The 14,452-nt window shown below is 38.8% G+C and overlaps 1 protein-coding gene across 3 annotated transcripts in view; it reads left to right on the top strand.

Annotated features, from left to right (window-relative positions):
* The window catches only part of DOCK4 (dedicator of cytokinesis 4), a 265,386-nt gene that overhangs the window by 206,756 nt on the left and 44,178 nt on the right, over window positions 1-14,452 (top strand). For all 3 annotated transcript variants that reach the window (XM_065695089.1, XM_065695013.1, XM_065695172.1), the window contains exons 28-31: window positions 9,585-9,660; window positions 11,178-11,278; window positions 11,915-11,973; window positions 13,966-14,114. In XM_065695089.1, the coding sequence (XP_065551161.1) occupies window positions 9,585-9,660; window positions 11,178-11,278; window positions 11,915-11,973; window positions 13,966-14,114 (385 nt within the window). The remainder of the gene's footprint in view (window positions 1-9,584; window positions 9,661-11,177; window positions 11,279-11,914; window positions 11,974-13,965; window positions 14,115-14,452) is intronic.

The raw sequence follows: 14,452 nt of genomic DNA, 5'->3' as shown, positions 1-14,452 counted from the left end.
GAAGTGAGGTACAGCACAGGCAACAGTAACACAGGGCTCTAAGCACTGCCTGGTGATACTTTGAGATGTAACCGGCCTCTCAACTATCCTTTCTTTGCTCAGGCCTTATTTTTACAGAAGCAGTTTCCCAGCATTTCTGAGAAGTCATTGGAATAGGTCTGAAACTGTTGAATTTTATTTCATCTGTGTCATCAGCTCTCCTTTTTTGTAGGCTTAGCTTTAGATCAGATTAGCCAGCTGAGCAGTCAACACAATTGTACAAATACCAATGTCACCAGAGGACGGGGAGTTGTGTTGGGCAGACCTAGGAATCCAGAATTTAGGATTGACATAAACTTTCATGGTGCATATTGCAGTGCCTGAAGGAAATTGTTTTTTATTCTGTGTTGTGCCTGCTGGCTCCAAGGAATTTAAATTCATGGTGCTGTGCAGAATACTAGTAAAAAGATTACTGTTACAATTAGATTTGGCAAAGTTGTATTCATGATAAGTATTTGTTATGTGTGTATGTGGATATGGAAGCATCATAATATTTGTTCAAACTTTGTCATTTTTAATACCTCAGTGTTGCTAATCTTGCTAAGTTTGAACTCTAGAAAAAAAATATTGTTAATAATCAAAAAATACATATGATCTTCATACGATCTTTTGTTTTGTGTATGATATTAAAGAAGATATGGCTGATACCAACCTGCATCTGGTAATCATGCTGAAGAAATAAATTGAGAAACACAGGAAGGAGGGCAAAAACATTGTAACTTTGAGACTAAATATATACTCTAAGAAATTGTTATATATTCCAGAAACAGCTGGCTTAGCAGATGGCTTCGCAACAGCTGACATGTACAAAATTAAGATTTAGGAACAACCTTGCCATGTTTTTTTCAGGCTGGTTGTGTTCAAGATTATGATATTGAGTTCTGCAAAAGGATATTTGCTTCCAGCAGTATTTTAGTTATCTTCACACATCTCCTTTTATTAATCCATGTCATGTTGTTTCTGACCATATAGGAGCTGACTCTATGTCTAGTTCTGTCAGGCAAAGAAAACAGGCAGAAGCTGACAATAACTGCTATGGGAATTGGCCATGGCAATAGGCTAATCAGACCGGCTAACTGAACCTGATAACGGACAATTGCATAAGCAGTACTGCCAAGAAATGGGATATAAATACATCGTTACTAATTCAGCATTCAATAATTGCTTTACTAGGCATTTGTTCCTTTGTGGAGGAAATGCTGGTTTGCCATGAAACAGGGTCTTGGCCAGGTGTACTTTAAAGTGTGGAGTGAACTGGAAACTCATCATTCCTATGTTATATACCTATGGCTTAGTTTCTGTGCCTTCATGAGGCAGCAGGAAGGAAAATCCTCTTCTCTCCTCGGCTGCAGAGGACTGGTTTTTCCACAGCTGTTTCTGAACAGGAGCTCCTTTCTTTAACTTGTGAACTCTACTGCCATTGGAGTGACTGCCTTCCTTCCCTTCCTCAAGGTGTTCAAAAGCACACAGCCACAAAGTAGTAGCTTTGCTAGAATTGTCCCAGCCCCAAATCTTGAAGTGTAAAAGGAAGAGCCTAGAGACAGGATGAGAAATTAGGGCACTGCTTGCACCACAGACAGAAGTGGCTGTGAGCTATTCTTCCTGAGCTTCACTTGATGAGCCAGAGCTTTTCCAACGACCTGCGACTCTTCAGGTTTGAAGGCAAAACTTCTTTAACACCTTTCTCCATTCATGTTTAAAAGGAAAAACTAGAAGGTCTAGCCCATCTTTTTAAGAGTATAACCGAGTAATCCGTTAACAGACTAGACACTTTTAAGATTTGGCTGAACATGGTGGTGGGACATGTAGTTAAGGTCATGCATTGCCTAGAAAGGTTAGACCAGATGATCCTTTAGGTCCCTTCCAGCCTGGTATTCTATGATCTTTTCTAACTCCTGCTTCCCAGGAATAAAATGAGAGTCATGTTTCCTGTGTCAGATGGCCGCCTTCTCACTGTCTGGGCTTCAGCCCAAGAAGCAGTAGCTTATAAGGCAAGTGTGTGTCTTGGGAGCTTCACCCATCACTGCAGTCACATCACCAGCAGCACTGTCTTTTCCCTATCCCTAGAGTGATATAAAATTCAAGCTGTCAGGTAGAAGGCAAATGGCATCTTAGGGTGCATTAGAAAGGGAGTGGTTAGTAGGTCAAGAGAGGTTCTCCTCCCCCTCTACTCAGCCTTGGTGAGGCCGCATCTGGAATATTGTGTCCAGTTCTGGGCCCCTCAATTCAAGAAGGACAGGGAATTGCTTGAAGGAGTCCAGCGCAGAGCCACAAAGATGATTAAGGGAGTGGAACATCTCCCTTATGAGGAGAGGCTGAGGGAGCTGGGTCTCTTTAGCTTGGAGAAGAGGAGACTGAGGGGTGACCTCATCAATGTTTACAAATATGTAAAGGGTAGGTGTCAGGATGATGGAGCTAGGCTTTTTTCAGTGATATCCAGTGATAGGACAAGGGGCAATGGGTGTAAACTGGAGCATAGGAAGTTCCACGTTAACATCAGGAAGAACTTCTTTACTGTAAGAGTGACAGAGCACTGGAACAGGTTGCCCAGGGGGGTTGTGGAGTCTCCTACACTGGAGATATTCAAGGCCCGCCTGGACAAGTTCCTGTGTGATGTACTGTAGGTTACCCTGCTCTTGCAGGGGGGTTGGACTAGATGATCTTTTTAGGTCCCTTCCAACCCTTGGGATTCTGTGATTCTGTGATTCTGTATTTACAGTATTTAGTCTGGGGAAGAAATGAGTCCCTAGCAAGGTCAGGTAATAAGCTTTTCCCGAGGGGGGGGGAATATTTTTTTGTCTTATTTATATATGCAAAACTTCAATTACTTCGAAAGATTTTTAGTTCTTAAAATGCCATCATTCTTTCAAAATATTTATATATAGAAATATTGCTGCCCCCTGGCTTCTGGATTTTTTTTCTTTCTTGTTGCAATGTCTTCAGTAAGCATGTAACATCTGATATTTGGATGCTGTCTGGGGTTAAAAAAAAAAGATACTATGAGGTCAAGAATACAAATCTGTAACTATCCAGAAACTAACATACTTCACAATGCCTCATGTGTGATCTGTAGTTCTGAATGTTGGGTGCCCAAATGAAACTTATGGCCAGCATTATAAAACTATCAAGTGACTTCCACAGTTTGAGACACACAGTAACATTTTAAAAGGTATACCTAGCACTAAAGCAGAGAAATGGATCTTTTTTGAATTGTGTTCTGTGATGGAAGTAGAAGAACATGCAAAAAAAATTCCTTAGTGTTTATTAGCTTCTAGCAGTCGAGTAATGAACAGAAATTCACTCTGTTTAAAATTACATAACCTTGTAATAGCTGAAGTGAGCTAATCAGCAAAGCAACATAATTATTTATGGTTATTTAATACTTCGAACATGGTTGTTGCTACTGAGTGACAAAAATATATTTTTATATATCCTATGGAAAATATTATTTTAATTTATTTTCTTTCATTATAGGCATACACTTACTTTCTACATCAAGTAGCCATTAAGCTGGCTTGCTGGCCCTCTAAGCAAAGCTTATATTTGTAACATCAAATAAGCACCACATGATGTAGAGAGATGTCTGAATCAGTTGCCTTGTGCTAGAGAGGAATCCAGAATCCTATAATAAAATATGCCAGACTAAAATTGAAGCTTCTGGATATCACCTTCATAATGTCTCTCTCAACAGGAAATCACTGTGTAGTGGTCACTTACTTAAATTGCCCTAAGGTTAGGAAAAGAATCACTTATCTAATTCTTGACTGCCATCTTTTAAGGGCATTTAACAGACTCACCTGAACTCCAGTTATATCATGTTTCATTAACAATTGAGGTGGCTGTTGGAGATGTAAGTTTCTATTACTTGCTGGACAAAGGTTTGATATTTATAACAGACTTCAGCTATGTACCAGTGAACAAATTTTCCAGTGCTTTCAATATGCAAGAAGCTCTAGTTTTTAAGAACTCTGTATGATTAACTAAGTATATCCTAACTGCATTTTGTTGAATGTTAGAAACGCTGGATCATCCAATTCTCAATTTGAATTTTATAAACATACAAAAATGGGTGTATGAATTTACTTGTAGTAAAATAATTGGTCTGTAAAGTAAGATTTGCTATGGTTTTTATACTAAATTCCAAATGTATCTACTGAGAGCTCGATATAGCAACTTTCAACAGAGAGCCCTTTTGGTTATCTGATGACCGAAAGACATTATTATTATTTCTTAAAAAGCAACTCAAACAGAATGCACAGTGAAGGAAGACATCAAATTAGCATTAGTTTCATCATTATGACTGCTTTGAAGAATTCTGTTAGCTCCCATGGTGTGGGAGTCTGAGACTCCTACAATGAACAAAAATTCTTGCTTTTATGTAATACAGTGTTGCTAATGTTCTTGCTTTTATGTAATACAAAATGTTGTTAACAACTGAACCTGACCTTCAGTCTGTCACAAAAAGCATATCTATACATAGGTATGCATGTATGAATAAGTTTATATGTATGTAACAATAGATATATGTACAAGAGGCTAATAAAAGGTGGAAGCAAGGACAGGTGGCCTGGGAAGAATACAGGGATGTTTTCTGAGAAGCTAGGGACCAGGTTAGCTAAGGGCCAGTTACAATTAAACTTGATTAGGGACGTGAAAGATAGCAGGAAGGGATTCTATAGGTAAATTGCAAACAAAAGACAAACTAGGGACAACGTGCGCCCTCTCTGGAAGCTATCATGAGAACTGGCTACATGGGATTTGGAGAAGGCTGAGGTTCTTACTGACTTCTTTGCCTATGTTTTCACTGGCAAATGCTTTGACCACACCACCCGAGTCTTGGAAGGTAGACGCAGGGACTGTGAGAATGAAGACCTTGGGTCCGCTGTAGGAGAGGATCTGGTTCGAGACCGTCTTAAGAACCTCCTGAACGTGCACAAGTCCATGGGACCTGATGGAATCCATCCGCGGGTCCTGAAGGAGCTGGCGAATGAAGTTGCAAAGCCACTGGCCATCATATTTGAAAAAACATGGCGGTCAGGTGAAGTTCCTGACGACTGGAAAAAGGGAAATATAACCCCCATTTTCAAGAAGGGGAAAATGGAAGACCCAGGGAATTACAGACCAGTCAGTCTCACCTCTGTGCCTGGTAAAATCTTGGAGCACATTCTCCTGGAAGGCATGCTAAGGCACATGAAAAACAACAAGGTGCTTGGTGACAGCCAGCATGGCTTCACTAAGGGGAAATCCTGCCTGACCAATTTGGTGGCCTTCTATCATGAGGCTACAGAACTGATGGACAGGAGTAGAGCAGTTGCTGTCACCTACTTGGACTTCTCCAAAGTGCTTGACACTGTCCTGCATGACATCCTCTCGAGTCTCTAAACTCGAGAGGCATCAATTTGATGGATGGACCACTCAGTGGATAAAGAACTGGCTGGATGGCCGCATGCAAAGAGTTGTGGTCAATGGCTCGATGTCCGGCTGGAGACCAGTAACGAGTGGTGTCCCTCAGGGATTGGTGTTGGGACCATGTCAGCAACATGGACAGTGGGATTGAGTGCCCCCTCAGCAAATTTGCCAATGACGCCAAGCTGTGTGGTTCGGTTGATACGCTGGAGGGAAGGGATGCCATCCAGAGGGACCATGACATGCTTGTGAGGTGGGCTGATGCCAACCTTATGAAGTTCAACCATGAGAAGTGCAAGGTCCTACACCTGGGTCAGGCGCAGCTATGGATTGGGCAGAGAAGAGATTCAGAGCAGCCCTGTGGAGAAGAACTTGGGGGTGCTGGTCGATGAGAAAATGAACATGAGCCGGCTTCAGTGTGCGCTCGCAGCCCAGAAAGCCAACCGTATCCTGGGCTGCATCAAAAGGAGCGTGACCAGCAGGTCGAAGGAGGTGATCCTGCCCCTCTACTCTGCTCTTGTGAGACCTCACCTGGAGTATTGTGTGCAGTTCTGGTGTCCTCAACATAAAAAGGACATGGAACTGTTGGAACAAGTCCAGAGGAGGCCCACGAGGATGATCAGGGGACTGGAGCACCTCCTGTATGAAAGCAGCCTGAGAAAGTAGGGCTGTTCATCCTGGGGAAGAGAAGGCTGCGTGGAGACCTCATAGCAGCCTTCCAGTACCTGAAGGGGGCCTATAGGGATGCTGGGGAGGGACTGGACAAGTTCCTGTGTGATGTACTGTAGGTTACCCTGCTCTTGCAGGGGGGTTGGACTAGATGATCTTTTTAGGTCCCTTCCAACCCTTGGGATTCTGTGATTCTGTGATTCTTCATTAGGGACTGTAGTGACAGAACAAGGATAATGGGTTAAAACTTAACAGGTGAAGTTTAGATTGGATATAAGGAGGAAGTTCTTTCCTGTTAGGGTGGTGAGACACTGGAATCGGTTGCCCAGGGGGTTTGTGAGTGCTCCATCCCTGGCAGTGTTCAAGGCCAGGTTGGATGAAGCCTTGGGTGGGATGGTTTAGTGTGAGGTGTCCCTGCCCATGGCAGAGGGGTTGGAACTTGATGATCTTAAGGTCCTTTCTAACTGTAACCATTCTATGGTTCTATGACATATGTGACTCTAGGTGCATTTCATTTATGTAATATTAAAGAAGCTCTTTTTCTGTTCAAACATATCTGTGCTAAGGAAGATTTCACTGTGCAAAGGTTGAAATGAGAATGTTACATGTTTGTCCCAAATCAGAATGGAAAAAGAAAGTTTTCATTTTCTACCATTGGCTGCCCAGACAAAAACAGGTTGCCAGAGCGCAGGCTAGGCAGCAGACCAATTGTGGAGCTGCTGTTGTGGAGTTGTGGAGCCTGGGAGCAGCTTTGGACTGTTCAAACAGATTATTGCATAAAAGTTTGCTCTGAAAATCTGATGGAAAACCCACTCTGCAAACAAGGGCCTTGGGTTAGCAATCTGTGTATGAGCCCACATAGTAGCTGAAAGCAGAGGGTTTTCTCCTGTAATACAGTCAGTAGTTCTGAACAAATTTGCGGCAGGTGGTAAGAGGAATGAAAGCACGTGTTATCACAAACTCAGTGTTTTCTAGTTTCGTACTCAAATGGACTTCAAATAAGTGTTTTTGTTGTAGTTGTTGTTTTGAAATTGTTGGCTGGGAAGCAATTTGGAATGTGAGTATTGTACCAGATCAGACAGCTGTCCCTCTGTCCTCTGGCTGCTGTCTCTGCTTCATGTATTTTTACGTTTGTTTTTTTTTTTTGTTGTTTGTTTTTTTTTAATATAACCTACATTGCTTGTAGGAAAACTGGAAAGAAAACTACTGTTCTTAGCCATATTTTCCATGCACCTGATTTTAGTACATTGTAGGTTCAGAATAATAGGTTGGGGGTCAAAACCAATGGTTTCGTCTTTCTATCTTCAGTCTTACGTTTTGAGTTTTTTTTGTCTACAACATACACACTTTCACTACAGACCCATCTGTACTGATTATCAACTAATCCATGTCATATCTTTGGCTTACCAAATAAATTAAACCTGAGCTTGTTGCCTATAGCAAGAAATACCATTGCAATTATTCTGTTATTTCAGGAACATTCTAGAAAATATATCCTAAAACTTGCATTTTAAGTTTTCTCCTCTAATCACCTTCTTACAAGAACTGAAGCAGATATTTCTCTTCATTTTGACCTGCCATGGAAGGAATATGACAAGAAAGGAATTGTCTCAGACATAAACAGAGCTACATAATGTAAACCTGGCAGTATGGTTGCAGTTCTTAAGATCCTATGGAATTTTTTCTTGCATACAAATTTTCACAGATTTGTTACTTTGGACTTAGGTTGAAATTTTACATAGCAAGAGTTCCAACAATCTGACCTTTTCTATCAGAACAGCTTCCTGAAATATGCAAACTGTTTCCATTTTGTGAAACATATGGGCTGTAAATTAAGTCATGCACAATAACAAGAATGACAGGACTCCCTTCTTATCCATGTCTTGATTCTTAGCTTTGCTTATATTGCAGTTTGTTAACATTTTGCTTTGTCTTCCTTGCTGCAACAGGGAGTGCTGTACATACACTGTAACTCCCTGTTGGTGGAAAAGTGGACTAAGCCATACAGATGAATGCTAAGCATGAGACACTGCTTGGATAGGAAAGCTACAATGTACATTGTACATTGTTGTGTACATGTAATTGTTGTGAAAATAATATGCGTGAAAATTACATTTGAGCAATGGAACTAGGAATGAATGACACTTGAGACTCAGGTAGTGTTCTAAAAACAGTCTCAGACTTGGCTGTTACAGGTGTTCAGACACATCAAACCAGAAGGTAAAGTTTGGCAGGGACAGTCATTTTAAAAGTAAAGAAATGGAAGCAAACATTTCAACTAGTAATACACTAAATAATACTTAGCCATTTTTTATTTATACACTTGAAATCTGTCAAACATGCTGGAAGAATAATAGAGTTTATCTCCTAGGTGGGTTGGTTAACATTTAATTCTTCAGTGTTGTGAAGATGAAACATATTACATATCAAGTATGGAGGGGTTAAGAAATTAAGCACTGCAACAACATACAGGTCAAGAGCCATGCTCAAAGAAATATTAGATGTATCAATAGTAGATAGATGGTAATGATATGAAATGTATAGAAATAAGCTTTTCCTCAGAAGATCTTTATACAGTTGATTGTTGTAAAATACATGAGTGTAACAGTGAAAAAAATCATGCTATATTTGTCTGGTTTTCTCCCCTGTAAGCTTTCAAAAATAATTTTTGATTTAACTAAATCTGGTGATAGTCACGAGTGCACTAAGCAGAGGTTAGCTTGGGGGTTGAATCACTGACATGAGTTGTATTTGAATAATCTTTAAGGATGTTCTGTTTCAGTAGATTACCAAACTTGGTTGATACAATGAACAAGGCTGTCAATGACCTCTGATGACAACCACTGTGAAAGGTTTGGGGTTGTATATATTTATCTAAGGTAGATTAATATAATTGAGGCAGGTGTCAATGTAGGGCAAGGCATGACCATTTGTAGCATACAGAATAGAGATCTTTAGAAGCAGGTCTTTCTTGCAGTTTTGCATTTATCTGTTGTCATTAAAAAGGCTCTTTGTCCATAGGGCTGTCAATATTGTCAGTATTGGAATTATTAGATATTTGATATTTATAATCTAAATACACATACTTTCAGTACCAGGGAAGCTGAAAGTAAATTGCCCAACTGTATATACCAGTGCTAGCAGGACAAAATGTATATTAAATCTCGTATCAACAGTATTTGCAGCACAAAATTCATGATTTTTCTTCTTGAGCAATTGTATTCTATACAGAACATGTTTTCAGCACACATTCTTGCATCACACACATTTGTTTGTTTTTTTTTTCTTAATCTGCATGTTTTCTGTCAATAGGTGCTGTTAGTGGTCAGATTTCTGTATACGTTTAAAATGTAGTATTTAATGCCACCCTACATGCTACATCTGTTTCTTCATTGGAAAATTGTCTGGCTCTGAGTATTAAATATGAATTTTTACTTAATGAAAACTCTTTTTCATTCTTTTCTTCCCAGTGTGATCATTACTACAGTATTGTACCTTTCGGATGCCCTTCGTAAAAACTTCTTAAACGAAAACTTTGATTACAAGGTAGAGTAAATGTGTTCAACATGAGGTAGTTGAAGTAGCTCCTACATCATCATGTGCATTGATAGCTTATTATTAAATTTAGCTCCAGCATCTAAACAGCTACAACTTATCCTAAATCAGCAATTTCAAGTGGTCAGAGATTAATTTTTTTCCTAAATGCAGGACTGACTTAAAAGTCTTTAAAAAGCTATGGGTTGTTTTGGGTTTTGGTTGGTGGGTTGTTTGGTTTTTTTTTATTTCTTTTTATTTTTCATTTTGTTATTCAAGTTCTTTGTAGGAAAATTATTCCATTTTTAATCAATGCAAATTTGTCAAAAATATCGATTTGCATTTCTGTAATTTCTCTCAAGACCAATTAACATGCTGCATAATTAAAATTAGGACATTATGACACTGCATGGTGAATGTAGTTAAAGATGTTAGAGAGTACCTCATATAGCGAGATACGGCACCTATGATAAACTGTGAAATACAGAATGATGCATCTAGGATTCAGATGAGAAGACCTAGTAATACATCTTAAAAGACCCATTCCCATGGAAACATGAATGAATATTCTGCCCAACCAAAAGGCATTAGTCTAATTGCTTCTTCATAAAAAGTGCAGAACTTCCTTCCTAGAGAAGACAGCAAGCTCCTATGGACTTCCAACAGAGCTGTGGATGCTTCTATGAAAATCCAGACTCCTGTTGCAGAAATTGACAGGAATGCAGATTTATCTACTTGTCATAACTGGACATGAGGAAACCTATCCTTTATAAAGTTCCAGAAGTTCAGGGCCTAAAACTGATACAAGAATTGCTTGTAGGCATCTATGTCCTTAAATTTGCTATCCTGCAGAACTGCAGTGTATGGAATAGGGCTTCCCATACACTTCTTTCTCCCTCCTGCCATGAAGAATCTATATTGAGTTAAAATAATTAATATTAAATGATCTTTAAATTTCTCTTAAATCTTCTAAATAGAAGATTCAACATCTGATTCATTACACATGTGCACAAAACATCTGTATATTTGCAATATGTTAACAAAGCCTGGCTTCGGTTTTGCCCAGTGAAGCCTGCAGCGAGACTTGCAAAGAATATTATAAAGTAGGGCAGGCTGAAGAATGACAATTCTGTTATGTGATGACTTCTGAGGTGTCAGATTGTTTTGGGTTGTTTTTGTTTGTTTTGGATTTAAAGGCATAACTTTTTGTACTCTTGTCTTTAAAAATGCCCCAAATATTTCAATGGTTTTAAGGTTTTCTGATTTGGAGGGATGAAAAAAATTATCTGGAACTCTCAAACTGTTACATTTAAGAGATGTAGAACATGTAAAACAGATGTATTTCTGATAAACGTTGTGGAGTTGGTGAAAAGTATATTTCAATGCAAGGTAATTTAGTCAAAAACAGTTGAGTAACTCATTAGTTGAGACTGAAACAAGTGATGAGATTTGAAAGTGTGCATCTTGAGTGGTCATTAAATGGTGGTACTGAGAAAATGAAATAACCAAATGCCATATGTTTATTGTAGATATGGGATTCCTACTTTTTTCTCGCTGTCATTTTTATAAACCAGTTATGTCTGCAACTGGAGATGTTCACACCTTCGAAGAAGAAAAAGGTTTTAGAAAAGTAAGTACTGCTGTCAGCTTCTAGAAATCTGTAATAGATTAAACACTTTCCAAAAAGTAAGACATGAGAGGTTGCAAAAAGGCCTACTGAAAATATAACAATAACAGTATTTCCAGTCTATGAGGGGAGTTGGTTCTGGCCCTTTGTATAGGTCTTCAGAGCTATTTTTGTAGCCTTTGTAGAAGTGCCAAAATTGGTTCACATACTGGTACAAAAATATCCATATGGTAGCAGTAGCAACACTAATTTCCAGTTCTTGCATAAGTTGATTCACACTTGTTCAGGTGTTTCTGCCAGGCACATCACTGTTGTCTGTATGAGTTAATTGTATTTCTTTAAGCTAGAGCAAAGCTATTTGTTTTCACATTAAAAAAAAACCCAACTTTTGCTTCACAGCTATTACTGATGTATAGCATTGAGAAAGAACCAATACTTCTGACAATATTGCAAACAAGCTTGGGTTTAGGAATTTGGTTTTAGCTTGGTACCATTGAAAGAGCAAAAACTTGGGAGAAATCATCACTTGTAGAGTCGTTTGTTTGGACCTCAAATGAGACATTTCATTTAACAGTGTCACAGAATGATATATGAACTTGATTTTCTTAAATGATCTTTCACCGTTTTAATACATTGCAGATATGGTGATATGCGGGTAACAATGGGATGTGAAATCTTCAGCATGTGGCAAAATTTAGGTAAGTAATTAGACACATCATCATCAGTTCATTAAACGCAAACCAGTTATTACTTCTTATCTATTAAATACACTTGCCAGTGATAGAGTTGATAACTACATTCACATGAAGTTTTGATTAAGGTTAGGAAAACCCTAGGCATCTGTAGCTCCCTTCTTTATAGCAAAACTCAGCTTTCTGCGCCTTGATACAAACCTTTCTGAACCTTGATCTGATCTATCCCTATTTCTTCAGAGAGAACTGAAAGAATGCCATCAGAGAAAATTAAAAAAGAAATTACCGCTCTTGCTGGGCAGAATTATTATGCCTGGAAATGTACTTATGTTCACAATTTTAGATCTGTTGCCAGACAGTTTAAGGAACAGACATATATCTTAATTCTGAAGCTCTCTTGAGATACTGGATTTGCATCAAATCTTCCCCTGAGTCCTAGTTGCATTGGAATATAAAGGCATAAACAAATCAGTTACTGATGTATAAATGACACTTTGGACAGCATGAGAAAAATATATGCTTGGATATAAAGTTATGAACATTTTTATATTTATAAGTAATAACCTTGCAAACTGTTTGAAAGTATGAACATCAGAGAAATGCAGTTAAAAGCTGTTTGCATAGAAAAATCAAAGCTGAGTAGAAGATTTGGACAATACATTTGTCATCTTTGTATTTCAATTATTCAATAGTTCACTTCATTAAAGGGCTCATTAAAGATATAAATACCATTGGTGGTTAATGAGATACTGTCATCTCAATTCCATCTTTTCCCCAGCAAGATATGTAGTTGTAAAAAACTGATCTTTCTGATCAGCTTGTACTAGAAAGAGAAATGCTCAAAGTAAGAAATACTTGCTTATTAATAGCTTGTTAATGTTTGTTGTGTGGCATATTTTAGTTACTTACAGTATTTAGTATTGCTTACTCACTCTAAGGCGTCCCTCTCAATTATTTGGATACATGATGGGTGTTTCTAAACTGATATATCAAGGACTCACTCCTGCATGCTAGGCTAAGACATTAGTGTGCATTGTCTCCCCACTCATGTTGTTTTCTGCTGAATGGAAACCTGGTATACAGGCAAGGAGGGAATCATGATGCCTTTAGAAGAGTTTTGTGGGGTACCATATGGAGTTCATCTGGTAATGTGTCCAATTAAAAACTGGATTCAGGATATTTCATATAACTGGTATTACACTAGTCAGTATTTTAAGTCGTAAGCCTTGATCCTTGTACAGTCACCTTGCTTTCATATGGATATGCATCTCAGGATGTTTCTAGCAAAGGGAGTTCTGCTTTTCCTTTGCGCAGACACCAGAGTATCAAGCAAGGATGACTGCCCACTTGCATATCCAGAGGTAGACTGGACTTAAATTGGAAAGCTTGGAAAGTCAGTACATTAACTACAGAACTTAGTTTTCTGCTAAGTAGAATATGGTGAGTTACTGGAAGACGTTTCAGCACTGATTTTAAAGCAGGATGTTTTGAGAACAGCTGAGTCACATCTTTTCTTTCCTGCAGTAAAAACAGGTATTAACATTTCTGTTCTCACAAAACTAAAGATAGGTAAAAATCAAAGTACATAACTCTTTTTGATGAGCAAAGGATATCAGACAGTTAACTCTTTTGTAAACACAAGAATGCAGAGCTTAGAAACGAGCCCATGCCTGTGAAAAATAAGTGAAATACCCAAAGAGTGCTTTGTCTCTCTCTGTTCTCCTTCTGGAAGACTAACTTGGGATATAGATAACGGTCACTCCTGAAATCAGTATTACATAATAAAATCTGATAAGTTATGTGGGCCTTGTCTTGTACAGTCTGCAGCTTTTCACTTTTTTCGTCTTAAGAAGTAGCCCATGCTGTGATAGGCGTGAGATAAATCAGCATTTAGTGTGCTGGTTTTTAAAATTCTTCAGATAGTATTTGGATCGCTTGATGGCTCACAGGACACCCAATTCCCATTCAAGTTCATGTTCATTTTCATTTTCATTTTAGGGGAACACAAGCTTCACTTTATTCCAGCATTGATTGGCCCCTTCCTGGAAGTGACCTTGATCCCTCAGCCAGACTTGAGGAATGTAATGATTCCCATTTTCCATGACATGATGGACTGGGAGCAAAGGCGAAGTGGCAACTTTAAACAGGTACTGTATGTGAAACTGTTTATAAAACAGGACTGAAATTCAAGCAGTTCAGAGAGGACTGGTCCTGACCATTGGTGGCTCAGGGTGGAGAAGTTACCTGTTGGAGAGGGATCACTGTGGTTTTTCCTTTTTACCCTCTGCTGGGGTGGTAGGATTCTCCAATTAATGGTATCACGTTAGTAATGTAAGATGATGGATAAAATCTGTGGCCTGCTGAAGTGAATAAACAAGACTTGAGTTATCTTCAAACAAGGCTGATTTCATTGTGGTGGTTTTTCATCTCTGCTTTACAGCAGTACAGACTACTGGTTAGGTAGTATTCAACTAACTTCCCTTCT

Source organism: Lathamus discolor, chromosome 1 (genome assembly GCF_037157495.1).
Source record: "Lathamus discolor isolate bLatDis1 chromosome 1, bLatDis1.hap1, whole genome shotgun sequence".
NCBI lineage: Eukaryota > Metazoa > Chordata > Aves > Psittaciformes > Psittacidae > Lathamus > Lathamus discolor.
The sequence above is the reverse complement of the archived record's forward strand: the minus strand, read 5'-3'. Positions and strand labels throughout refer to the sequence as shown.